The 25,933-nt window shown below is 40.3% G+C and overlaps 1 protein-coding gene across 8 annotated transcripts in view; it reads left to right on the top strand.

Moving 5' to 3' along the window:
* Window positions 1-25,933, top strand: part of LOC134627507 (plasma membrane calcium-transporting ATPase 1-like) — a 127,974-nt gene that overhangs the window by 69,001 nt on the left and 33,040 nt on the right. For 6 of the 8 annotated variants that reach the window (XM_063473653.1, XM_063473649.1, XM_063473657.1 and 3 more), the window contains 8 exons: window positions 6,651-6,848; window positions 9,310-9,567; window positions 9,765-9,890; window positions 10,294-10,419; window positions 15,427-15,462; window positions 20,969-21,142; window positions 24,791-25,005; window positions 25,112-25,354. In XM_063473653.1, the coding sequence (XP_063329723.1) occupies window positions 6,651-6,848; window positions 9,310-9,567; window positions 9,765-9,890; window positions 10,294-10,419; window positions 15,427-15,462; window positions 20,969-21,142; window positions 24,791-25,005; window positions 25,112-25,354 (1,376 nt within the window). The remainder of the gene's footprint in view (window positions 1-6,650; window positions 6,849-9,309; window positions 9,568-9,764; window positions 9,891-10,293; window positions 10,420-15,426; window positions 15,463-20,968; window positions 21,143-24,790; window positions 25,006-25,111; window positions 25,355-25,933) is intronic. The other 2 variants (XM_063473655.1, XM_063473656.1) reach the window with 1 other exon arrangement.

The following is a 25,933-nucleotide window of genomic DNA, read 5'->3' as shown; positions in this document are numbered from 1 at the left end:
TTCATGCCCTACTGAAATGAAAGTTATTTTCAAAATCTTGCTGATGGTTATAAAAAAACTTGACAATTAATATCCATGAACACAAACAAATAAATTGCTTTTTTGTTTCTAATCCACATTTTTGCAATGAGAAAGGCTTTTGGGTCAGCCGAGTTACCTGCAGTTACACTGACTTCATTATTTCAAACAGTGGCCATGTTTATTATGAGTGTTCCCCACTGTATCTCTGACAGAAAATGGGTAAAAGCATAATAATAGGTTCTCTTTTACTGATTGAACCTGTTCTTATATATATATATCTACTCAAGCTCTTAAAGCATGTTTATACAACATGATGAGCATTTTTTCTACATTTAAGTGATCTCTATCAGACATTCACATTCTGATGAACACATCAGGATTAAATTGGAGTTTGGTATCTCGCCCTCTTATTTCTGGCATGCAGAGTGGAGCAGCCAGAGATTAAACAACCAAACTTCCGATTAATAGATGATCTGCCCTACCTCCTGAGCCACTCCTAAACTAAATTATCAGTACTGGGTTTGTTATTTTGTTGTTAGATCCGGGTGTGTGACTTCAGCATGAATTGTTACTGCTGCTGTTTTTCTCAATAAGCCCAGCTGTGGGGTGGTGGTGAAAGGAAAAAAAACAAACGACGAGGTGGAAGAACCACAGAGAGGATGAAGGAAACGTGAAGCGGTTTTGGCAGCATGGAGGACAGAGAAAGGACAAATAGTCCTCAGTCTCTGTAGTGGTGTCTTTTTGTAGTAGAGGAAGAATGAATGAAAGTGAAAACTGTGTGGTGGCTGATAAAACTGTAGATTGGAAGAGTTTTCATTTTGGACCGAGGTAGCCCATTTCTGCTGGAAGCTGAAATTTCCAAACATCTGTGACTGGCGAGTGTGCGGCGGTCTGCTCTTCTTTTACTGGAACGTCATCTTAGAGCTTTAATGTGCATCTCCACGGGGACGCTTGCTAACAGCAAGCCGATGCCAAGCACTAGGTGAAACATGATTTCACAATCACAGCATTAAATGGGAAAAAAACAGACTCATATCGTTCAAACCTTCAGTAAAGGTGCTCTGTGATTGAACTCATCTTTATTTTAATCTGACAGCAGCTTTCAGTGACAATCACTGGCCTCAGCATGATCAAACTGGACACTGAACTAAACCACAGTGTGATGAAACATGGCCAATGGTGCCTGTGACAGAAAGTGTATTTTTAAAATATCGGAGTGTGTCATAGCTCATCATGAAGATATTCTGTCCTCAGCTCTGAGCCACAGATATTATCAGACAATTCATGTTGTGTCAGAATTACTGTATATTACCTTATCCCACTGCATGGTAGGGTGCTCTCATTTTTCTATTTAATATATGTCATGTCACCTTTAGTTGCTAAAAAAAAAAAAAAAAAAAAGGCAAAAAGCTTGGAAATGATCTGTTCAAAGAATGCAAATGGTTTGCAGCATGTAGAGATTTAACAAGTGCCACATTAGACAAGGATCATTAAGAAGTATACAAAAAAAGACTTCATTCCTTATTTCCTCATATTTATACTGGTGAACAATAATCCCTATGAGCCACAGATTCAGGGTTCAGACTGCTGTAAATGGTCACTTTGGCAGTTTTGTGTTTTTTTTGCTCTTGGGTCTGTATTTCTAAGTGAGTTTATGTCATGGTCATCTCAGGCACAGAGCTCCGCCTGCCTTCTTATTAAACCAACAAAAGACAGCTAGCTTAAAGGCTAAAGCTGCTTGTTTCAGACAAAAGATGAACTGAGGTGCTGTACCGAGGCTGATGGAGATTAAAAAAGGGTTATTTTGAACCGTGAATTATGCAAGCATGAGTCCAATAATAACAATTTACATGTTAGTATTAATATTAATATTCAAATATTGTTTTAATTGTCAAAGTTTATGTTTTCAGATCAGCTTACTTGATTCAGAATAGGCTCATGCTATTTAAGGTATGATAGTATAAAGTCAGCTCACTTCGTTGACTTACTACCAGATCGCAGTCATTCTCTGACCTGTTGGAAACGATGAGTTTAGCTACAGATACTTGCACTGTCAGTGGGTTCAGGAGCATCCACAGTCTGTGGGACAGCCAGTGTCTGCTGATAGATTTTTGAGACACAGAGTGAAAATGTGATATCTTTAACATCCACACACAGATTCACTTCTACGCACATCCCCTACTTTGTGTTTTTGCATAGGTTTTGAATGGGTTTGGTGTGAATATGCCATAGGATCGCCTTACTTTAATTTTCTTTAATCACATTTCACCTCTACTGTCTTAAGCCCCCTCACATCTCATTGATCTCACTGAACTTCTTTAATCTCAACTTGTCTCTTCTTATCTCGCGTTGTGTCCTTTCTCCTTATTTTATTCCGTCTAACCTTATATCATTACACCATCCACACCTCATCTCTTCTTCCCTCACCTCGTTTGCCCTCCTCTCATCTCTCCTTTACCACATCTAATCTTTCACCTTATCTCAGTCAGCCTTAATGTGGAATATTTCTGCCGCTGAAGCTGTCCAATTAAGATTAGATGGCATGAAACTAGTACATCTGTGTGTGCTGTGTGTAGGCAAACCCTCAAAATGGCAGAAGCTAGTGTCTCATAGTTTCACCTCATTACTGCATCCAAAGAGGAGTGTGACAGACGGGGGAGAATTCACGAGGAGGAGAGGAGGAACTCTTCTTTCAGTCCGTCTGGACAGCATCATCAGAGAGAGCGAGAATAAGAGTCCATTATTAAAACATGTGACGGCAGCAACATGGCTGAGCTCGTGTTCATGCTGACTTGGAGGCTGTCTTCATGAGAGATCCTGGCAGTGGGGTCTGTTAACATTCAGATCACGTTCCACTGCACACCTCCCGATTTCTCTAAGAATCCCCAGCAGCCATGTTGGTGCCCGCACGACCATGAGGAGGACATCTTTGATTGTCAGACTTTAGTGGAAAAATACATAATTAAACAAGTGGTTACACTATTTTCCATTCAGTTGTATGTGTGTGTCATTAAAGTTGCAGCAAACACCAGTTAAAGTTAACGAGAACACGTGATTTTAAAGAGCTAACTGTTGAGATTCTTCTGGTGAATGAAAATCAATACAGAAACAAGCTGCTGATTATCCATTTTTAATCAGCAAACTGCGGTTGGTGTTTTTAAAATCTAATTTAAGCCCAGTTTCAATAAAACCACAAGTAAGGAGCTCTGAAGATGGATGAAGCCCTGGTGTCTCCGTCTTTCTGAGCATCTGGGTCGACTGGGAAATCTTTTTGTTTGTACTGTCTTTATATGGAGAATGAATGAGCAGCGAGATATGAGCCACGGCTGGAAAATGACAGTCACAGTTCTGGAATCAATAACTCAGTGATATTGTTTGTTCCTCAGTAAGCAGAGGTTTGGGAGCAATCTCTCTGCAGAGTGATAAGAGGCGAAACATTGCCATTTTTCAATTCAGTGAACTCATTGATTAGTTGGAGAAATCCAGTGACTGATATTAGCAGAAATTTGATGCAACTCTGCTAGAAGGGATGCTTCCACAAGAATAGCAAATATCATCTGCAAGTTCTAATGGTGTGTTTAAGGAAAGTGTTTTACTCTTAAACAATAAGGTTAAGTAAGGTGCAGTTACAGAAGGTATTTTCAGACTGTTCTGAGGTGAACGTTATGAAAAGTCCTTCTAGAAAACAGTGCTGAATAAACATTTACACTGCAACATAGAGCAAATGTTCCTTTAAAGCAAGGTGACATTCCTTGTACCACAAGCCAGTTCTGGAATCCGTGGATCAGACCGCCACGACCTCCGCCTCTGACTGCCACCCATTACAAGCGGCAAAAATGGGTTTCCTTCTCCCTTAGAGATGGGGTGTGGAGCTTAGCCATTCGAGAGGGCCTCGGCGTGCAGCTGCTGCTCCTCCACATCAAAAGGAGCCAGTTGAGGTGGTTCAGACATTTGACTAGGAGGCCTCCAGGATGGCTTCTAGGTGAGGTATTCTGGGCCTGTCTTACCGGAAGAAAGCCCCGGGGTAGACCCAGAACTCTTTGGAAAGATTTAACAAGTTCAGTCAGTATTATCCTTCGCTCTCATTGGTAGTTGTTTCAGTTGCTAATCTCAAAATTTGCTGAAATTTTTGGACCTTTAATGCTCTGGTCAGTCTCTTCCTGTGGGGACGCCCCTTTAGACACAAAAATCCACCCACTTTAGTCCACCAGTAGTTTTTTTACCTTAAACTGGTTGAAATCACTGAATGTTTCTGGTCGCTAAGTTGTTGCTGGTCACTTCCTGTGTGGTTGCTACTTCAAATTCTTGATGCCCACTGGTCAGTTTGTTGTTGAATTTGGCGATCTCGTTCGCAGTCTTCAGATGATTAACCTTGTCGGTCTCTCGTGTCCTGTAATGCCATCAGAGCAGAATGTCAGCTTTGGTGATTACACTCATAGAATATCGTATATTTCAAGGAGTTAACTTGTGTTTGCGTGCTCTCCCTGTCACGTTAATTGATGATTCTAGACATGCAGTTGACTGCCAACTTGTCCACAGTCTGTGCTGCCTCTTGCCCAGTGTCAGCTGGGACAGGCTCCAGCTTTAGTTTAAGGTTTTGATAAGCCCTAAATCATGATTGCTGCAGTATAAAATGTGTATAATCTGTCAATTTGTTCATTTAGATTTCAAATTTGATGTTTAACGGGATGGTTCATTAGTTTCCTGTGAGCAACTCATCCAGACTGGGCTGGTCTGAACGGGTGGTGCTGTGTTGACGTGGAGCAGATTGGCTCTGGTGGAGCAGCAGATTGCGTGTTCAGCGGGAGGGGAACTCGGGTCAGTTCAGGCTGCTTTGGTTTCATCACTGCCACACACACACACACACACACACACACACATGTCTGGTTTGCTATCCTCGTGGGGACATCCCATTGACATAATGCTTTCCCTAGCCCCTTACCCTAACCCTAACCATTAAAAATGAATGCCTAACCCTAACCCTTACCCTAAACCTAACCATAACCTAATTGTAACCCTGACAGTAAAACCGCATTTTGAGTGTGAAAATTGCTTTCAACCCCGAGGGGACCTGGATTTTGGTCCCCACGGTGCAGAAAGTCCCCACCAGGATAGTAAAAGTCAGATTTTGGTCCCCACCAGGATAGTACGAACCCGTACACACATACACACACACACACACACACACACACACACACTGGAGGCCCCTGACCCGGTGACTGTGATCAACACGAGGGGCCACAGAATAAAGCTGAAGGGTGGCAGGATGACTGAAAGGATGAGGATAAAGTTTGATTTCTAGCTGCTTTCGGCTAATATTTAGCTTTCTTTCCTGTCATTTTCAGTTCATCACCCTCTAAAAGTTAATTACATCATTTCTCTTTGGTTGAACTAATTGCAGCCAGTAGACGGTTGTAACTTGGAATGAAGGGTTGTTTTAGAGGTCGCAAGCCACAAAAGTTCAGCCGCTGTTACAAAACAAAGCGAAACAAAAAGAAACGTTCAGGAATCATCACTGAAACTTGTAAAACAACACACCCCCTCACAGCTGCTTATAATTCACCCTTGATCAGGGGATTTATTTTTCCAGTCTGTGTAGCTGAACCTGAGTGTACCAGATTTCTGACCTTTAGGTCATTTTTTTGTGGCGGAAATGATGAGTATGTCATTGCAGACGGTTTCTGGGTGGAACAGGTCTGTTTTGGTGAATTCCTCAAATAAGTACTGTGTGTGGAAATGCTGCAGTCTGCAGCAAAAGGGGGCTGATCTTGACTTTCTATTACTAAAGTGCATCTTCTGCCCTGTGTGGTGAGTTAACATAATAAAGTTTGAAGCCTTTGAGGTTTGACCCTTATACACAGCTGCTATTGCTGCTGCTGATAAGCTGTGGTGGAAAAAGCATGTCTTGCAGAACAAGATTGTAATAGTTATATTTCAAATTCATTGAGATATTTAGGGCCGGTGAACTTTAGCGCTATAAACAGCATTGCTCTAACTAAATATTAACACAGCAACACACTTCAGTCTGACTGCAACACTCATCCACCTGCAACACAGGTACACACAGAGAGACGTCACAGAAATATGGAAAACGGAGTAAAGGTATATCTCTGTACAGTTCTTTAAAATATTAAATAATTTCAGTTAACAGAAATAAAATAAAACCCAAACCTTAAAAAAAGTGCAAAAGCTAAAATAAATTGATATAGAAAATGATTTCAGGTTTTTTTTTTTGTTGTTGTTGTTGTTGTTTTGGGCCAAATCTGTCAAAACAACCAACCTGAGGAGGCTTTGGTACAGATATACCAAAGATGTACATCTCACAGTCTTGGGTGTCTTCAAGACTGTGAGATGTGTTGCATTGTAATAGCTTCTCTTAACCTCTTAAAGCTAACCCTGACAAAGAGTGACTTTGTGACATTGAGGTCAGGACTATTTTTGGGCTAAACCATCTATTGCAGGAGTCCTTGTTCTTTCTGTGTCTGTATGTCTGCACTCTTTGTCATGTTGCTGGATTCATTTGACATTTCTCCAACTTTCCATCCACATGTCAGAATAATTACTGTTTTACTAAAGAACAATAACTAATGTTGATGTCAATATTCATGACTTTTCGGTTGTGTCTGCAGGTCTGTCTGGTAACCCTGTCGATTTGGAAAAACGTCACACGGCATTTGGACAAAACTTTATCCCCCCAAAGAAGCCCAAGACATTCCTGCAGCTGGTGTGGGAAGCTCTGCAGGACGTCACGCTTATCATTCTGGAAATCGCTGCAATCATCTCACTGGGCCTGTCTTTCTACCATCCACCTGGCGGTGACAGTGAAGGTCAGTGTAGATCGTCGTAGACGCTGTGTCTTTACCCATTGCTTTCGGTACACTGAAGACTCAACCTGAGCATTTTAGCTGCTGCCAGCTGGTGGTTTTTCAGAGCCAGAGATGAACATATATGGAGAGGTGGCAGTGCTAAGTTATCAGTATAGCAAGCTGCACACATAGACATAACAAAGAGGGTTGTTTCTCCAGTGGAGTTTTCCTTCCCACTATCGCCAAGTGCTTGTTTGCAGCGTGTCGTCTGGTTTCTGGAGTTTTCTCTGGATAATTTTATTATTTTAAACGAATTAAGTTAAATTAGTTAAGAAGTCAAATAACTGCTAAGACAAAACTACCCGTGGCTTAAAATAGAGGGAACTCCAACATTAACCAAAGCAAGTGAAGCTAACTCGGAGGAGAAAACCACCGTTTTATTAGACTCCCAGGAAGTGAAATCATTTCCTTTGTGAGGTGGAAGGCAACATGGGTTAAACACCTGAAAAAGGCAAGCCCAGCAATCAGCTGACTGGCTGGGTTGGCCACAACGGAATGGGTGCCATGCACAGATGCAGATTAATTAGAGCACTGTTATAAAATACTAGAACTTGATGTGGACACTCAAGTTTGTGAAATCTTGTGAAAGGAGGCGACATGGGAGTAGTTTCAAATGAATACCACACGTGTATCTACTAAGGGGCTGAGGGGTAGCACCGTCGTTTACGGTATTTTAATTACATGCTTTTATCAGGTATGTTTTTCTGGGTAAATTATAAGTGGATTTATTTACTTTCATTTTTACGTAATCCACTTTTATAAAACAAGAAATCTGATCATTCATTTGTTTAATAATGTCAGTAGTTACTGGGCTAGTTTCCATTACTGTCAATTTTTGCATTAAAATGAAGTAAGTAAATAAACTGGTGCAGCAAACAAACATCTAAACGTGACTTTCTTCAAGTGTTTACACGCAGATACGTTTTACTTCATGCAAATAATGAAACGATAATTGTGGCAAGAACTTCATTAGCTCGGTGAGCCTTAATTGAGTTGGCTAAGAGAGGTTAAGAACTGCCATTAGGAATTGTCACTTGATGACAATTCAGAGCCTGATAAATTATCTGACTCTTTAAGCCTCGTGGTAACACTTACACATTCATGGGCTCCTCTAATCAAGTGAGTGAGAATCTGAAAATGAAGCTGATGCCTACAAAGCAGGGAAGGCTATAAAAGGAAATCAGAGCACTTCCAGCTTGCAATTTCCGCTGTCTAAAATGTCATTCAGTAGTGGTGGTTAATGGGAGCGCCAGGAATCGAAACAAGATGTCTGCAGTGGAGCAGCAACGGGAATGTTTAGCTGACACAGAAGTGATGCTGCACTGTTTCGCTGCGGCCCACATCAGAGGAAGAACCTCACCTGCTGCTGCGTCACAAAAGTCAGTGTGTGCGGTCAGCAAAGCAGCATTTAGATCAGAGTAACAGCTGCTGTGTGCAGACTGAGATAAAATATGTTTTGTTGGCCTTAATTATCAAAGCTCTGTTTGCTGAAAAAGGGAGCAGTATGTTTGTGGATTGTGAAGATGCTTTGCATGCAAGGGAGTCTAAAAATATCTAGAAACAGGAAATTATCTGCTAGTCACGAATTTCTGAAAGATGACAAATTAGGAGTAGAAACTTTTTCAGCTGATTAAAGGTTAAGGTTTTCCAAGCTGTGATATTTTCCATAGGGGTTACTGAAAGCCCAAACCTCTGCACGTCCCACAATTACTGCATCTATTCCAAAAGTAACATGTATTTATTAATTATTATTATTTATTTTCAGTATTCTGATATGTGTAGGTAATTGGTTTATATTTTAATTTATATTATTATTTATATGGAGATGTATATATTATATATACTGTAAATAAAGTTTTTTAAGTAAAGTTTTTGTTTAGCTTTTGACAGTATTCCTGACTGTGAAGGATACAGGTCATTTTTGCTTTTTGCTAATCTGAAAGACGGCTGAGCAATTAATAAAATTTTAATGATTTTACAATTATTAAAGCAGGATAATTGAGATACAGTTGTTGTGCCTTCATAAAAATCCAAAAGAGAAAAAATTATAATGTGATGATGTTATGCCTGAGTGGAGCATATTCCACTGGTCTATGGTTGTCACGGCAATTTAAGAATTCAGATTTGGGTTTTCTGTTGCGTCTCCAAATTCTAAGTAGGAAGTCTGACTTGAGAGGGCATCCAGATGAAAATTGCGACTGGGAACTCGGAATTTCAGGATTCCCACTTTAAATGCACAATACAATACCATATGTCATCTTAAACCTCATCACAGCTGAGAGCATCTTGCCTTACCTGTTCATTAAATCATTACACAGTCAGCCATCATTGCCTAACCTTTCCAATAAGAGCTCTCCATCTCGCCACCTGTCTTTGCTGTTACGATGGGATTTGATTTCAACATGTCCTCATATTTTCACAGCATGCGGCGCATCTTCGGGTGGCGTCGAGGACGAGGGCGAGGCCCAGGCTGGCTGGATCGAAGGCGCTGCCATCTTGTTCTCAGTCATCATTGTGGTCCTGGTGACGGCCTTCAACGATTGGTCCAAGGAGAAGCAGTTCCGCGGGCTGCAGAGTCGCATCGAGCAAGAACAAAAGTTCACGGTCATCCGCAAAGGTCAGGTCATCCAGATCCCTGTGGCCGAGATCGTGGTTGGAGACATCGCTCAGATCAAATACGGTATGAAACTCAAACATCGTTATTTGGTTATTTCATGTGATGTTTAACTGTCAAGCTTTTATGAATACAGCAACAACCTTTGTGGAGCTGCTTTACAATACAAAATGTAAATTTAAAAGGACTGTGTAAGATCCTGTTCAAACCCTGTGGCTGATGGGGGAAAAAGATTCTGACCTATCTGATCTATCTGCTTGCAGGAGACCTGCTGCCTGCTGATGGTATCCTGATCCAAGGCAACGACCTGAAGATTGACGAGAGCTCTCTGACCGGAGAATCTGACCAGGTTCGCAAGTCTATGGAGAAAGACCCCATGCTGCTGTCCGGTGAGTGCCTGGAAAACTGTTCTCCTAAAAAAATCAGGTTCACGGTGTTTGACTGAAAGATGGATGTCCTGCTTATAAAACAAGAGCTGTCTGACACCCCGCCAAAGCTAAAATTTCCTATTACACCATGTATGAATTCAATCCCTGGATTCAGAAGGATATCTGGATGCAGAGTAGGGCTACACAGGGGTGCAAGACTATTTACCTAGAAAAAAAGCAACATAAGTAAAAGCATGTCATTTTAAATATTCAGTAATGCGTCTTAAGATGAGATTAGATGGATAAATAAGTGCTTTGACATTGATTTAAAATGAAAACAAATGACAGTAACACAGTGACAGTTTAAATAAATAAATAAATAAAGCTTCTTTTTTGACTCGTAGCTTTTTGAATATTTCCTCAGGGACCCACGTGATGGAGGGATCAGGCAGGATGGTGGTATCAGCTGTCGGCCTCAACTCTCAAACAGGCATCATCTTTACTCTGCTGGGCGCCAGCGAGAACGACGAAGAGAAGAAGGTCAAGAAAAGTAAGACATGAGACAAAGCCTGTCACACACATGTCAAGAAACACAACATATGTTGAAGTGTGGAAGGTCATACGAGGACAGTAAGTCTGTGAAGTGTTGTGAGGAAAGTTTGGCTAGAACGACTGTCACCGTGTCAGCTTCTGAATATTTCTGAACAGGCTGATCGGAAATATTTTGCCCGTTTTTATCAGCTGGTGTTGATTTGACGTTTCTCCTGTCGTACCAGCCGACTCTGTCAGCAGGTAGAGTTCATCCAGTCTGAGCTGATAACAGCAGAGCTTTTTGAAGGGTCTAAATGTGATCTGTAAGCTTTATTTAACTTCATTCTAAGCACAAAAACCTTCCATAGTGAATACACGAGACCAAAGATGAGTAATATTGTGATTGTACCGGCCGAAAACAAGTGAAATAAAAGTGACGTCAATTTTAAAGTGGCATGCACACCTTTTTAGTGACCATTTCCAAAGAGTTTGTAAGATGATAGTTCATTTGCTATGACCAGGTAATTAGCTTAAATTGTATATAAAAGATGAACTAGCAAAGTCCTGTTTTGAAGCCTTGAGCTGACCTTTTTTGGTATGACAATCTTGGTGATTACAAACAGGATTTGATGTGAGGTGGAGCTGATTCAGAAACATATCGCGGTGTCATAGGCTAGAAATGTTAAATGTGCTTCATCAGACAAGTACTGAGGACAAGTACTTCCTAGATGTCTGCAAACAGTCACCTCTTGCTGGACATTTGAAAAAAAACTGCACTAGCTGCACTTTTCTGCTCCGTCCTTCTTTTATATACAGTCTATGGTTGTAACCAAAGCTACATTTCAAAGAAATGCATGTGACCATGTATCCTCAAGGGGATAAATGGCTATTACATGCATGATCAATATAGCCTACTTCATTCTGTAAGTTAAGCTTAGTTAATTTTTATTTGCACAGCTGCATTTCACTAAAAAAGTAATCTTAAGGAACTTTATATAGTAAGATACAAAATCTGATCATTCCAAATGATCAGATCATTTTCAATGACCAAGCACCTCCAAGAGCTCACTTCAAAGCAGGAAGAGACCTCCAATAAAACCAGGCTCAGAGAGCGCCCACTGGGGGTGAGAGGAAAGAGAAGACAGAAAAGAGGAGCATAATGCAGGGGGGGATCAAACATACAGTGCTGCCCACTAGATGAATCTTCAGAGTTTGGAGGCTGTTGAGGAGTCAGACATAATTCTTGGACTCAAAATAGCTTTGCATGGTTCGGTTAGAAAATAACGCTTATTGATATTTTACTGGTCCTTGGTGCAGCATCTCAGTTCAAACAAGCTGTTTTAGCTACTCCATCTGATTGGCTGCTCAGTGAACAGGTTTGAATAGCAGGTAGATGGGGCTTCCGTGCTCACAGGTGGAGCTGTGTGCCTGAGGGGACCGTATTATGTATATCCTCTCTTATTCAAATCATACAGATCCAAAAGTAGAAAAAAATGAAATCAAGCATTCAGAGCACACTGCAGCCTGAACTTTTGGCTCACAGAAATTACTCAAGGATATACTGACCTCTTTATTTGAAACTTTTGCCATGTTTAATTAGAGAATCCACCATGTGACATATGGCAGAAAATAATTTCAAAAAGAGCATAATAGGTTCACTTTCAGTCACGTCAAGCTGTCATTTGTAAGTGGACGGTTCATTAAACAGGAAAGTGTGCAGAATGTACTTCTATACACTAAAAGAAAGGGAGCACTTTAGAGGTTGTTATGCAAAGGTTTGCAATTGCCCACTTAAGATCAAATCAAGCTGTATGTGGCCTATGAGCTAAAATGAGCTTGACACCCCAGATGTAAAATTTTAAAAAGTACTTTAATTTTTAACATTATTCAGTTGTTATGTTCAAGTGCTTGATAGGAATCTTGACAGGCCATTTAAACTTTCGTTCTCTGTCGTGGGCTTGCAAACAATCTTTGTTAATATCTCAGTAAAGCAACACTTTGAACTGTGATTTCACAAAGACTCAAAGACAGATTGATTGGTCATCTGAGCAAACACCTCATCATGGTCTCATTTATTCATGTAAGTTCATGGCCACAGTACTGAGTTAATTGGCCAGTTACGTAATATCGATTAACTGTGTGAAACACCGTTGCTTCTTTTATAGAGGGACCCTTCAAAAGCCAACGTCCAGATGATCCTTGTACTATGTCAGAGCAGATGTAAAACAACAGGCTTCTGCAGTCGGTCTCTATTGCTTTTGATTTGCTTGTGATCATGCTAACCCCCTTTTACACATGTATCCTTTTCCTTTAGTTTGTTTTTGTCTGATCATTTTGTTTTACTGGCTAAAGTTTGAGTTTGTCAGGCATTCATTGTGAACTGGCTGAATGTACCAGCTCAGCGGAGAGAGACGCTCAGGTTTGCATTTCGGCCTCCAGTTTCTGGTTCATAAAAAAATCAGACAAACAGACAAAAACAAAATTGGTGCTGACTTCCTAATGAGGAGAACCACAAAACAGATTCAGCTAAAAATAAATTCTAAATTTTAAAGAAAAGAGCCTTTACATTTACATCTCATACACAGGCCGTTACTTCCATGTTTACATTGTCAAAGCTTTAATCTTAATCTTACAATGTGTTACTAATCCTTATCCTGAAACAAAGCACAAACCCTCAGAAACTCTTTGAAGCGAGAAGTGTCATCACTTTTCAGAACAAGTCCTTGCTTTGATATTTTCAGACTTTTCAAAAGGGATCTTAACTTTTAAAAAAAGCCCTTATTTTCCAAATTGGAAGTGAATCCTCGCAAAGATAGAAGCGCGCACACAAACACACACACACACAGGCACTGTCATGAGTTTCCTGTGTTCTTTTAACAGCAGACACACAGCAGACTTCACTGTCACACATGGCTGCATCAATCCGCTGTAAACACGCACACACGCACTGCACACATTCATGCATTCGTGTCAAGTCACACCCATCAGTTATCTTGCGGGGATAAAAGCCTTCAGTGTTGCAAACGCACACATACACACACATACTTGAACCAGTTCACTCTCGATAACAAGCCACCAACTGAATAACAAAGAGCTCTGTGTGTGTATGTGTACGTGTTGTTTAGCTCTGACCTTGCCAAAGTTCCTTTCATAATAAAAGCAGACAGCTTAGTTTTACTGCAGCAGGAAGTTAACTTCCTATGAGCAGGAAAACATACCTGACCTGCACTTCACCTGTGATATGCTTTATCGTGTCTAATCAGTACATGACACCTCGTTAAGATCAATTTCAGAGACAGCATCAGCCCATGCGTTTAGCTTTTCAGTCATTTTTGGGGTGAATAAAATCCCTTTTAGAGATTCAGCAGTCCAGTTCAGACAGCCCAGTTTCATCCACGGGGCATCAATTAGTGCTGTTTAGTTAAAGCCACTGGAATGGCTCGTTTACACACAAAGTGTCCGTTGGCATATGTGCCCTGACACACTGAGTTTTAGCACTAGTGAGAGTGACTGTAACTCTCAAGTCATTATCTTTACATGTGCATGGTTACTGTTATAAAGATGCAGCTTCTAACCTAAACTGCAACGCTTTCCTAAGCCTAAATACTTTTTTGAGGATTAAATCTGAAAAAATAAATAAATAAACAAAAATATACATATCCAGCAAATGAAAGCAAAAGTAAAAAGTCAATAAAAGATTAAAAAAATCAATACTCCTATCCTCTAAAAGTCTTCTAAAAGGGGACCATTAGGGATATAAAAGGGGAACATTATCTCCAAGACTGCCTTGGCCGGCTCTTCGGGGCACCAACGCCACAGGACATCATGCACATAATGAGGATACACAGACGGCATCTTGGCAGGAAGTGAACGCATTGTTAGTCATATAAAAAAAATCAGACCTCAAGAAAATCAGCAGACAAAAATACAATGATGTTTTGATGCATGTCAGGGCATCTCACAACCACTCTACAAAGGGAGTGCCCTAAAAAACAAAGCTTTCTGTTAACTCTCACTTTCTGCTCAAACAAGGAACGAATTTCAAAATAAAATGTAAACCTGGTCACTGTTAATCACAGCGTCTGCAGCTGTGCTGGCACCCTTTTGAGGCAGTACTGAAATAAATCAATGCGGTGAACGTGCTAACATAGATTTGATTATTCACATCACACAACCTTCAATAATTGTGTGAAATAATTGAGTCTTAACTTTTTTCATTACGTTCCACTTTAAAGTAAAAAAATAAAATAAAATCCACACTCTGATAAATAAATGACCTTAATATCAACTTTTTTTTTTTAACAATAAATCTCCTTGTTGACTTTTCAGTCTAATGACCAACCTTTCCAAACCACAGTCAGAAAATATAATCTGAAAATAACGCAGCTTACAAGAATGTGCCAGAACAGACCAACATGCAGTCTATTTAACGATGTACATAATGAACAAAACTTCATTAAGCTTAGATAAAGTATCATATTAACAATGTTATGTACCATGTGAAGCATCACCTTTTAAAAAAGGCCACAGTGTGCTGGTACAGATGAATTCACACTGCATAAAGTGAAGTGAAATACAGACGCGAGCACACTGGTTGGTCTTACATGTTATTGTTGCTTATTTAAGGAAGAAATGATCGATAACATGAATTCAGTGTCATTTCAAAAACAGACAGACATCTGCCTGGAAGGTCTACCTTCTCACAATAAATGATAGAAACAGAGTAATGCAGAGCTTCAGGAAAGTACAAATAAATCGATCGCCTGATTACTTTTAAACCACATTTTAAATTTCTGATGAATATTTTTAAAACTTTAGATTTCGTTGGCCATCGGTTCTCCGCAGCGGGAAGTCGTGTGTCTCTCTCCTCTGATTCGTCCATTCCTGCCCACGGCACACACACGACACACACACACCTGTGGGTTTCTATCAGTTTGAACTTTGTGTTGTCCCTCAGTTTGATTTGATCTTATTTTTCCTTTGAGCCATCTTATCAGCATTCCGCCCTCTCTCTCTGTCCGAACAGGTAAAAAACAAGGACCCCCCGAAAATCGCAACAAAGGTAACCCCTCCATTCATCCATCTGTCCCTCTTTGTCCCTCCATCCTCCCTGTTACTCACCCACTCCTCACCCTTCACCCAGCGGCAGGAGGGGAGTGTCCAGTCCATCTCTCTCCCTCTCTCTCTCTTTCTGCTGTATAAAGGGGGACGTTCTCTCGCCTTGCTTTACCTGTCCAAGGGTGCAACTCTCAACCTTCAAGTCTCTAACAGCCGAGTCTGCGGTCGCCCTGCAGAAGTGTATTAATGCCTCAACCCTGAAAGCAGGGCATGTGTTTTGGAAGCACATGATTTATGTTTGGGTGAGAAATCAGCCACAGGAAAAATTTAAAAAATGTGAGGCTAGTGGTTATCTTTGTGTAAATCACGTTTATTTGCAGCACTCAAAACAAAAATAAGATGTGGGTTATACAAGTCATTTATGATCACTTACAGGAAGTTCATGTCGCACTAGCCAACAGGAACGTGTACAAAAGTGACATCATACCCGTTGGCATGTTTTTGTGGTGACACCTGTTGCTACGGAGTACACAGAGGCAAGCCCTGCAAGCTTCAGGTGCACGCATACACAAGAGTCAACAAGAAACAGAAGTATATAATATTAAAAACAACAATCAATTAGTAATAATTCAGATTTACTTAATATATTATGTCTATAAGGAGACACACTAATCAATGGGTAATTATCTGCAGAAGGTCCATTCAGAGCCCTGTTATTAAATATTAGCCAGACTAACGAGCTAGGACTTCAAATGATGATTAATTCATGTTTGATCAGCAAATCTTTAAATAAACATTCAACAGACATTCACACTTAAAAAAAATTAAATTGCAGAAACAAGTTAGGTTGTTTTCATAATATTCAAACAAACATGGAAGCACTACTGATTTGTAAATGTTATCAGTGTGCACTTTGCAAACTAACTTATACAACTACTGAGATCTTTATCGCTATTTTCTGTTTGAAAAACAAAACAAAACATTGAACGGTTATTACCAGTCTCTTAAATGTAAGTCATGTGCTTGCTAAACATCTTTTTTCCCCTCATCAAAGTCTCTCAGTTCACGGTCAGAATAGGGCTACGAGACCATCAGTGAGGGTTACTAACTCCTAACATACTGCTCTGACCTCTGAGGTGTCCTTGTTTAATGGGTTTAATGACTGTGTGTGAGATTGCTGATGACGTCATTGCGGCAACCTCCAAAATCAGCCAAATGCCCTCCATGTCCTGGGTGTTCCAGCACATGGCCAGCTTCCTCTGCAAGCTGTCTCAGCAAACACACACACACACACCGACACACTCCCCTCATCCAGACCTCCCATGGTTAAAGCATCTGCTGCAGACAGAATGCTTCTTCATGTACAGAGAAAGACGCACACACAGCTTTTGGATGCTCATCACTGTTTTTCACACGGAAATTATAGTCAGTGCTGCAGTCACAGCCGACCTCCGCTGAAAAACACAAGCTGGACAACATTTCTAGGAACATCTTTGCTCATTTTTATGAACCTTAAAGCCCTTAATGCATTTGTCACCACCTCTGCAGCTTTTTTTAGCTCCAAGTTTTGCAGCACATTAACTACGTGAAATAGCCCCAGTTCTCCCATCAGTCATGTTTCCAGCCGCTTATTTTTTCCAACCATAAGTTATGAAATGAACTTCCTGTTTTATTCAGTGTGACCTGAAAGTAGCCGTGGAGCCATAAAGTCATATGGAAAGTTTTTACTGAGGTCAGAGTGCGAGGAAGCCGAGGGTTGTGTTCTCCAGACTTCTAGACAACCTAAAGTCTTATTGCAACCAGAGGAGGCACCCCCTACTGGCCATTAAAAGTAATGCATGTTTGATGCACTTGGGCAATATTTAGACTGGTCAGCTACTACCATCTTTTATACTGTCTATGGTGGTGACACCCTATACTGCAGGTGTCTTGGGAGGCGCAGATTCCACAAATGGGTTGACAAAGGTGTCTAACCCTTGTCTTTTGATTAAGTAGCCCATTGCACGTTTTTTAAAAAGCCCAAGGTCACATCTCATAATAGCTTATTTCTAGTTTAAAACCTAAAGATTTAATTTTTAATATAGTTTATTTATCATTTATTTAATAATTGCTTTTCCTTTTTTTACTCTTTGTATCACAACACTTCCTGCAGATGTTTCACTTTAATATCATGTGGGTGTTTGTCCCGTGAGCGGTTGGAAAGATTTTAATGTGAAACATCTGTGCAGGAAGTGCAGCAGCAAAAGAAGAATCTGAGAATCTGATGTTTCACCTTTAAAATGCCCCACAGTTTCTTTGTTTTTTAAATCACATTTTAACATGCTGTGGTGAATGTAAGCTTCTCTTGGCAGTATTGAGGGAAAACAGACATGGCCGGGGGGGGTTTGCGGGTGGGGGGGCTGAAGCGAGGATGTGGGAGTTGCACCCTTGCAGTATCAGTGGGCTGTGGGCTGTCGTCTGTTCTGTTTGTGTATTATCCTCAGTTTGTTTTCTTTTTCCCTTATGACTCCTCTCATTTCTCTCACTGTTGCCTCCTCGCAGGGCGTTGCTCAGGACTTCATGTTGTCTTGTAGGCACTGTTTGATTCTCTCCTCTGTTCCTTTTTGTCTTGCTGAAGTCTCCTGCAGCCTCCATAGCTCTGCAGCCTCCACTACCTCCTCCTGTCTCTCTCTGTCGTGGTTCTGCATCGCTTTTGTTTTTCATTTTTTTGGGGTGATCCTTTGAGTTCATCTTCTGTTTGTTGACTTGCTTTACTTTTTGATTGTCAGACACCCCCTCCCCTCTGCTCGCCGTGCGTTCTCCCATGGTTCAGTGCTGCGCCTGTTTACACTTCTGTGGTTGGTCAGTGGGTCTCAGTCCTGTTCATGTGAAGCTGTGTCAGTTAGTTCTATGTTGTGGCTTGTCTTCAGAGTGGACCATGTGCATAAGGCTCCGCAGCTTCCCGGTTTAACACCGACCCATCCCCACATCCAGAATGTTAAATGTCTTGTTGAGGTCGTGCTGTTGTGAAATTACTTCCCTTCTGGAAATAATCTGTGTCGGGGGTTTCTCATTAACAACCTGATGAAACTCAGAGCAAGGTGGTGGTACTGAGGAGTGGATAAAAGTGGTCAGACAAAAAAACATGTTAGGGGGACACTCCCTGGCTTTGTTGAGCATGCAAATTCTTTCATTTTACCCAGGTTAGAAGGCAATATAGCCGTTAAAGACAAGGAGCCTCATGCAGGGACTTTTTTAATGTTTCTATCTTAAATCTTCAGTTTTTTTGTTAGATTGGGCTCAGATTCTCACTATATACATACAACACATTTCAAACATCATCTTTTCTCACCAGCTAATACCAGGATTTATGTCAGTCAGTCATAAGAATTTCAAAATTAATCTTCATAAACAAAAAAGAGGATTTAAAAAAAAAAAAAAAAAAAAGACTGTTGCAGGTAAACAAACCACCAGACGTCTGGAACAATGTCCTTTCTACAGATGATACCAAAATGGAGATGTTTGGCTGTGAATCACAGCACCACATTTGGAGAAACTGAGACATACAGATCAGCACAAACACCTCATACCAACTGTCAGCACAGTGGTGGAGGGCTGATGATTTGGGCTTGTTTTTCTCAGATACCTTGTAGTCACTGGGTCGACTGTGAACTCCAAAGTTAAATCTGAGGCCATCAGTCTGACGGCTAAAGCTTGACCAACAAGCTTTACAACAGAATGGCTGAAAAAGGAAAAACTCAGGTTGCCGCAATGATCCAGTCAAAGTCCAGACTTTAACCTGACTGAAAAATACTTAAGAGACATGTATAAATAAATGATTATAAATAAATGATCCCAAACATCAACTTCAGGTCATAAACTGAATAAGTGCATAAACTGAAGCAACATTTTAAAGAAGAGTGCGCAGAAATTACTCCACAACGATGTGCGAAGCTGATAAAGTCGCACAGTGAAATGCTAAAGCTGCTGGATTATAGGGTGTACTTCACAGGACTGTGCAAACTGACTGTATATTTGACAGAAAAAAGGAAAAACAGAATCAATTTCCTTAAAAACATTTAAATCGGTTCTTGCTTGAGGCTCAGTCTCTCAGTTTGATTTAATTCAGTTTCTTTTAAACTTATTGCTGAAACTTTCTGCAAAAGTGAAGCAAAACTGGACGACATGGTTTTACTCCTCATTCCAGTTCACATTAGTGTTATTGTTGGATTGTTTTTTGTTTTGTTTTTTCCTTTGGTTCATTCCATTGAATATTTTTGTAACTAAAATTCAGAATTTGGATAAATGTTATGTTTTCACAGCAGTAGAGCTATAACCTTAGCGATACAAGAGTACTTGTTACTTTCTGGTCATCTATCTAACTTGCTTTATATCCACGATTTGTTGGAAATGTTGGTTCCATATTTGATGTTGAAATGTTTACCAGCAGTCAGTCTGAATAGCTTTAATGATGTAAATTTGAGTAATTTTGCCCCAATTTGTTGACCCAGCAGAGCATTTCCAGTATTTAATTGTGAATAACATGACATGGAAATGAAGGAATTTTCAGATAAAATCATCCAGTCAGAGTTGTCAGCTCAGTCGTTCATGAGGACAAATATCAAACCTCAGTGTGTGAGATTAGAGAAGATGTGTTTTGTTTTCGTTCATCACCTGCTCGTATTTCTTTGGTATGGAAATACGACAAACGGCGGATGGAGCGAGCGGAGCTGAATTCGCTGTGAGCAGAGATCAAACAGATCACAAAAGCTCCACATACATTACTACAGTCCAAACAGGATCACAGCTGATGAGGTGAAATGCAAATACACAGTTTGTTTATGCAAATGCAGAGCAGAGCCGTCGAGCAGGACGCGAAGCTAGACTCCACATCAGACTTCAGATCTCAAACTCGGAGCTCTGATGTGAAACAAACTGTATGTGTGCGTGATTGTGCGTGTGATTGTGTGTGATTGACAGCCCCGTGTTAAATCCTCTCTGTTGTTTTTGCTGTTCTCTGTTCTGTCTGCTGCACTTCATTATGAACTGCTGCACCCAACTCGTCTGTGACACTCTCTGAAAGCTACCTGGACCTTTTTATCATGAATGTTGTGTGATCATAAAACGATGAAATGCTGCTCTCTGCATTCAGCCAAAGGTTCACCATGTAATGATTAGGAGTCAGAGGTGTTTCTGTTTTCTAAGAAAACTCGTCCTGTCGTTTTTCAGCTTTCCCTCAGACTGATTCTGTAACGTTTTCTCTGCCTCTCTTCCTTCATCTCCTAACCACTCCTGAACCTTGCTCCCTCATTGTGTTTTATTTTGTTGCCAATTAAACATCAATTTAATTCATTCAAATTTTATTTTGCTCCCATCCAAAACCTTCCTCCTTTCCCAACTACCATCAATTTTCTCCATTATTCTGTCTGTCCTCATCTGTCTGTACTCACCACCTCGGACCCTACTTCCTTCCTTCTGTCATTCCCCGTAAAACCTTCCGCTTCCTCCTTTTACCGCCTCCATTCTAACAGCCAAGACCCAGGATGGCATTGCTCTGGAGATACAGCCTTTGAAGAGTGAAGAGGCCGCTGAGTCTGAGGAGAAGGAAGAGGTCAAACCAGTGAAAAAGGTCAATGTTACCAAGAAGGAGAAGTCTGTGCTTCAGGGAAAACTGACCAGACTAGCTGTGCAGATTGGGAAGGCTGGTGAGTAGCTCACAGATATACACACACACACACACACACACACACACACACACACACACACACACACACACACACACACACACACACACACACACACACACACAAACAATCTTAACCTAGCTTAGAACAAAGGCTGGAGGTTGAGGTTGCTGATCTAGCTTCAACCTGGGGTGGAGTATTTTTTTTTTTTAATTCACTTTCCAAAAACATAAAAGTCGAGTCAGCGCAGTTTTGTAGACCACATTTAAAGAGACATGCCAAAATGAATGAAGATAATAGTTTTGTAAAAGATTTTGAGGTTTGCATGTTCTTGAACTTTCAACCTTAACTGATTATTAAGAATACTTTAACAGCCACAAATGGCTGTCAGTAATTTGAGTTTTTAAACCACTGTGAAACTCTGATGGGACCTCTCCTCTCCTCCTTTCTTTTTAACTTTTTTTCTGCTGAGAGCCTACAACAGGGATACTCGCACTGCTTTGTCTGGGGACCACTTTTGCACAATCACTGGAGACCAGAGGCTGGTTAATAAACATTAAACAAGCAAACACTTCTGATGGAGATTACCCATAGCACTAGCTACGGGTAATCTCCTCCACACAAGTGTTAGCATTACTGTAATTTAATTCAGACTGATTATGTGTTTATCAGACCCTGATGAAAGCTTACAGTTGATATGCAGTGGTCTGTTTTTTTTGCCATTTAGAAGAATAAACTTAAAGTGTTACTTTGCCAGGAAGACAAAGTGTTGTGGTAGTTTTCTGTATTCACATAATATTTAACATTTTCCTATATTTTCCTTATTTCTTATCTATATTAACTTGAATACCCGCCCAGAATGACAAGTCATTTATTTTACCATATTTGGAAGCTGCTGCGTTTTAGCTGCAGTTGATTGAATTGGTTACTTTTGAAGGACTCTGTACAGCATTAAACATAGCTGGAACCCCTTCAGTAGATTTTATTTAGTGAATTATAAAATGTCTGTGGGCCAGCCAGCGTCCTGTGGCAATCCTGAGTTGGTTCCTGAGTCATACGTTAAGTATTACTGCTCTGCCTCTGAATGATGGTGTTAAATAAAAATGTAAGAGACTGCCAGAGTTATTAAATCAGCTCTGTTGCCAAAAGAGTTCAGAGTGCCCTGAGCTAAGTAAACATTTTGATCATGTCTGACGGCATCGCCTTGCCAGCCTCTGTGAAGGCTAGTTAATGTTATCAGTATATTACAGCTATAAGCGGTGAGTCTCCAGCTGCAGTTCTAACACAGTCACAATACCAAAGGACGTCAAAACTGATAAATAAAGCATAAAATGTACAGAATCACTAATAAAATGAACTGGCTGTTTTATTATGTGAGCCTACTCATTATTAGGTGCCTGGGTTTGACTGTACTGTTAGTTCAACCCAGATATCTACAGGATTGATTCAACATCAGACATATCTGAAGTTATTGGAAAGGCAGTTTTCTCTTTTTGATTACACTAAGAGGATCTTTGCAGTTTTATTTCTTTACAGGCTAGTAGATCCTAAACAAGTCTCTTTATTAGATACATAGAAATGAAACTTATGCTGCTACATGACTCTCACGAAGACGGCATTCGAGAAAAAGTGTGACTTGCCCTCTAATAGCACACAAAGTGATCAGGCAGCGCAGGGACGAAGAGGCTGAGGGTCAAAATGCACTCAGTTCTATTGGATGGATGTTTTTTTATTGGGGACACAATTCATCCCGGAATTGAAAGCATTTTCTGTGTCATTTCAATTGACCTTAATACACCGAGGGGTTTTCAGGACATCATTACCGAACAGAAATAGAATTTGGGCCAAACACTTTGACTGGAGGTGACTGACAGGAGAGATGAAGTACAGAAACACAAACAGGGGAATTTTCTGTTACTTCCCCTCACCTGTTTGACATTCAGGATGTTGTCTGGTTACAGGCATCCAGACTTCACTGCCTTATTAAATATCATAGTTTAACCACCTTTCAATTTTTTACAAGCGAGACATATTCAAGTGTTGGCAGTCCGGAATCAGTGCAGTTAGACACCAAAGCGTAAATAGATTAAAGAAAATGAAAGTGTATTTTCTTTTGGTAGTTGACTATAGAAACAGAGACATGGACAGCAAAGGGGATGACATGCAATCAAAATCATTTTGTAGAAGAATCAGACTGGGGACAGTGTGGTTAAATATTTCCCAAACGGCTAGACCACAGGGAGAGTTTGCCAGCAGGTCTTCAGAAGGACTGCTCATCAGATCATCTTTAAAAGCACCACAAGAGATCTGAAAAGTGCTGCCATAGCACTGTGAAAAATGCCAGGTTGGTTTTGCTTAAAAAATGCTAATTTAAATAAAAGAAGGTTTTTAATAACTTGAATGTGACTGAATCTGCAGTACTTAATGAGGACAAGTCACTTAAACCTAATAAACTAAACCATAGTCTCCAAATGTCCTCTGTAATGGACATTTGGTTTTGGTCTATATCTTTTGACTTATTTGAGCTACCCTACTGATGTGCTCAATAGAGGACATTCTGGCCTTTCCAGTGAGGCAGGAAATCAGAAAAAAAGATAGTTCAAGTTAAGGATACTTTTTACGTCAGTTCTCAGGTGGATTTTTTTTGAGCAAATAATGGAGAATACAATCTGAAAATGCACTAAGATTGACCAACTTTAGAAAGCTGAAGTTGAGCAGCAATATTTCCATCATGAGTTAAGACACACTGTGCTCTATACTGCGTTCCAGGAACGCTGGTTTTATTAACCTTAACAACCTTGAATAGGTTCACTGAACAAGTGTCATTAATCGCTGCAGACACAGTCATGGTGGGCTGTTAATAGCTAAGCCTTTACAGTGTTCTTCAACACACAAACGTCATCACTCAAATAATGATCACAATGTCATTAAATTAAGCATTTAAAGGTAAACATTAACAGTCCCGTGAGTCTTTGCACTTGTCACTGCAGACATGTCTTCTGCTTAGAAAAAAATGTGTAAAAGTATGAAATGAAACAGTTATACTTCTTATAATGTGGACAAGAAGTGCAGATCAGTCAAGTAAGTAAATTTAAAATGTGAGTATAAGTTGCTGAATAAAAAATAAGATAATAAGTAATGGATCACCAAGATTATAACATCATACATGACATAAAATGGTTAGAGAAGACAGGCATGCTAACAAAAAAATTAGCCTTTATTTACTAACAGCTGAAAATGGTAAACATAATTCCCAAAGGAGTAAATAAAACAGGAATCCAGATGTCAAACACAGGATTTATGGAAAGACAAGATTATATACAGACAGAGACTGATTACATGAAACAATGGAAAGTAATTAAAGACAGGTAAAACTAATGAGTGCTAGAAAAACAGTCACAAAGGAGGAAAGAGCCGGAGGTAAAACTAGAACCAGTTACATGAAAAACTTGAAAGTAAACTACAAAATTACATGAAGACAGAGACTAAACAAGTTAGCAGAGATGGAGGAACACAGGAGTCCATAGATACTGGAAACACAGCAACAAAAGAACAGTCTCAGTCCCAAAGGATTGAAACTGAAGGTTTAAGGATACGTGTTGTAGAAACATTAAAACCCTTAAAAAAGCTTACTTGACTTTAATGGAAAACTGCTCTTGTTCCACCCAGGTCTGATCATGTCGGCGGTGACAGTTATCATCCTCATCCTCTACTTTGTGATTGACACCTTTGGGGTCCAGGGTCGGCAGTGGTTAGCTGAGTGCACCCCCATTTACATTCAGTATTTTGTCAAGTTCTTCATCATCGGTGTGACAGTTCTGGTCGTCGCTGTCCCTGAGGGGCTGCCGCTTGCTGTCACCATCTCTCTGGCCTACTCTGTCAAGGTGAGCAGGAAGGAATTATGTAAATTTAACATTAATAGACTCCTCTCAAAATCATGTCAGAGACACTGAGGTTTTAATGAGTGCACCTTCGTCGTCCATCCCTTAGAAAATGATGAAAGACAACAACCTGGTGCGTCACCTGGACGCCTGTGAAACCATGGGCAACGCCACGGCTATCTGCTCGGACAAGACGGGTACCTTGACTATGAATCGGATGACAGTGGTGCAGGCATACATCGGCGATACGCACTACAAGACTGTCCCAGAACCAGATGCTATCAAGCCGGAGACTTTGGAAATGATGGTCAACAGCATCTCTATCAACTCAGCGTACACCACCAAGATCCTGGTGAGTCTTTAACTATCACATCGACAAATGCTGACACTCAGGCTGTTCCAAATGCAATTATTTGGCTCTGGAGCATCTATAATAATAAACAGAGAATATTCAGTTATTTATGGGCCTAATACTTCATTTATGTTAAAGAAAGAAGCTGTGCTGTGATAAATGCTTTATTAATGGAAGTCTTCACTACGTAAGTTATGAGTATAGACTGACAAGCATATAAACTGCAACATGAGTGCCTGGCTGAGACAGTAACTATAGTTGGGACAATGTTTCCTGTTGATTACACAGGAGAAAAAACATCTAAGCAAAGAACATACCAGAAAAAACTGAGCACAATCTAATGAATGAGATTCAGCATCATCCCTTCTTATATTGAGTGTATATTTATGAGCCAATACAAACTGTTGATCGCATTCTTCACAAACATACAACTTTGCCATACTCTGAAAATTTGGCCTCAGGTGTGCATAAATGTGAGCAGCATTCGCTCCAGGAGCTTTCTGTCCTTCTGTTTATCGTCCACACCCCAAGCAGAAAGTGGTAACGCATTACATACATACAGTAACCATCCATTTTACA

The sequence above is a fragment of the Pelmatolapia mariae genome, linkage group LG5 (assembly GCF_036321145.2).
Source record: "Pelmatolapia mariae isolate MD_Pm_ZW linkage group LG5, Pm_UMD_F_2, whole genome shotgun sequence".
Taxonomy (NCBI): Eukaryota; Metazoa; Chordata; class Actinopteri; order Cichliformes; family Cichlidae; genus Pelmatolapia; species Pelmatolapia mariae.
Note: the sequence above shows the minus strand (reverse complement) of the source record. Positions and strands in the feature narration are given on the sequence as shown.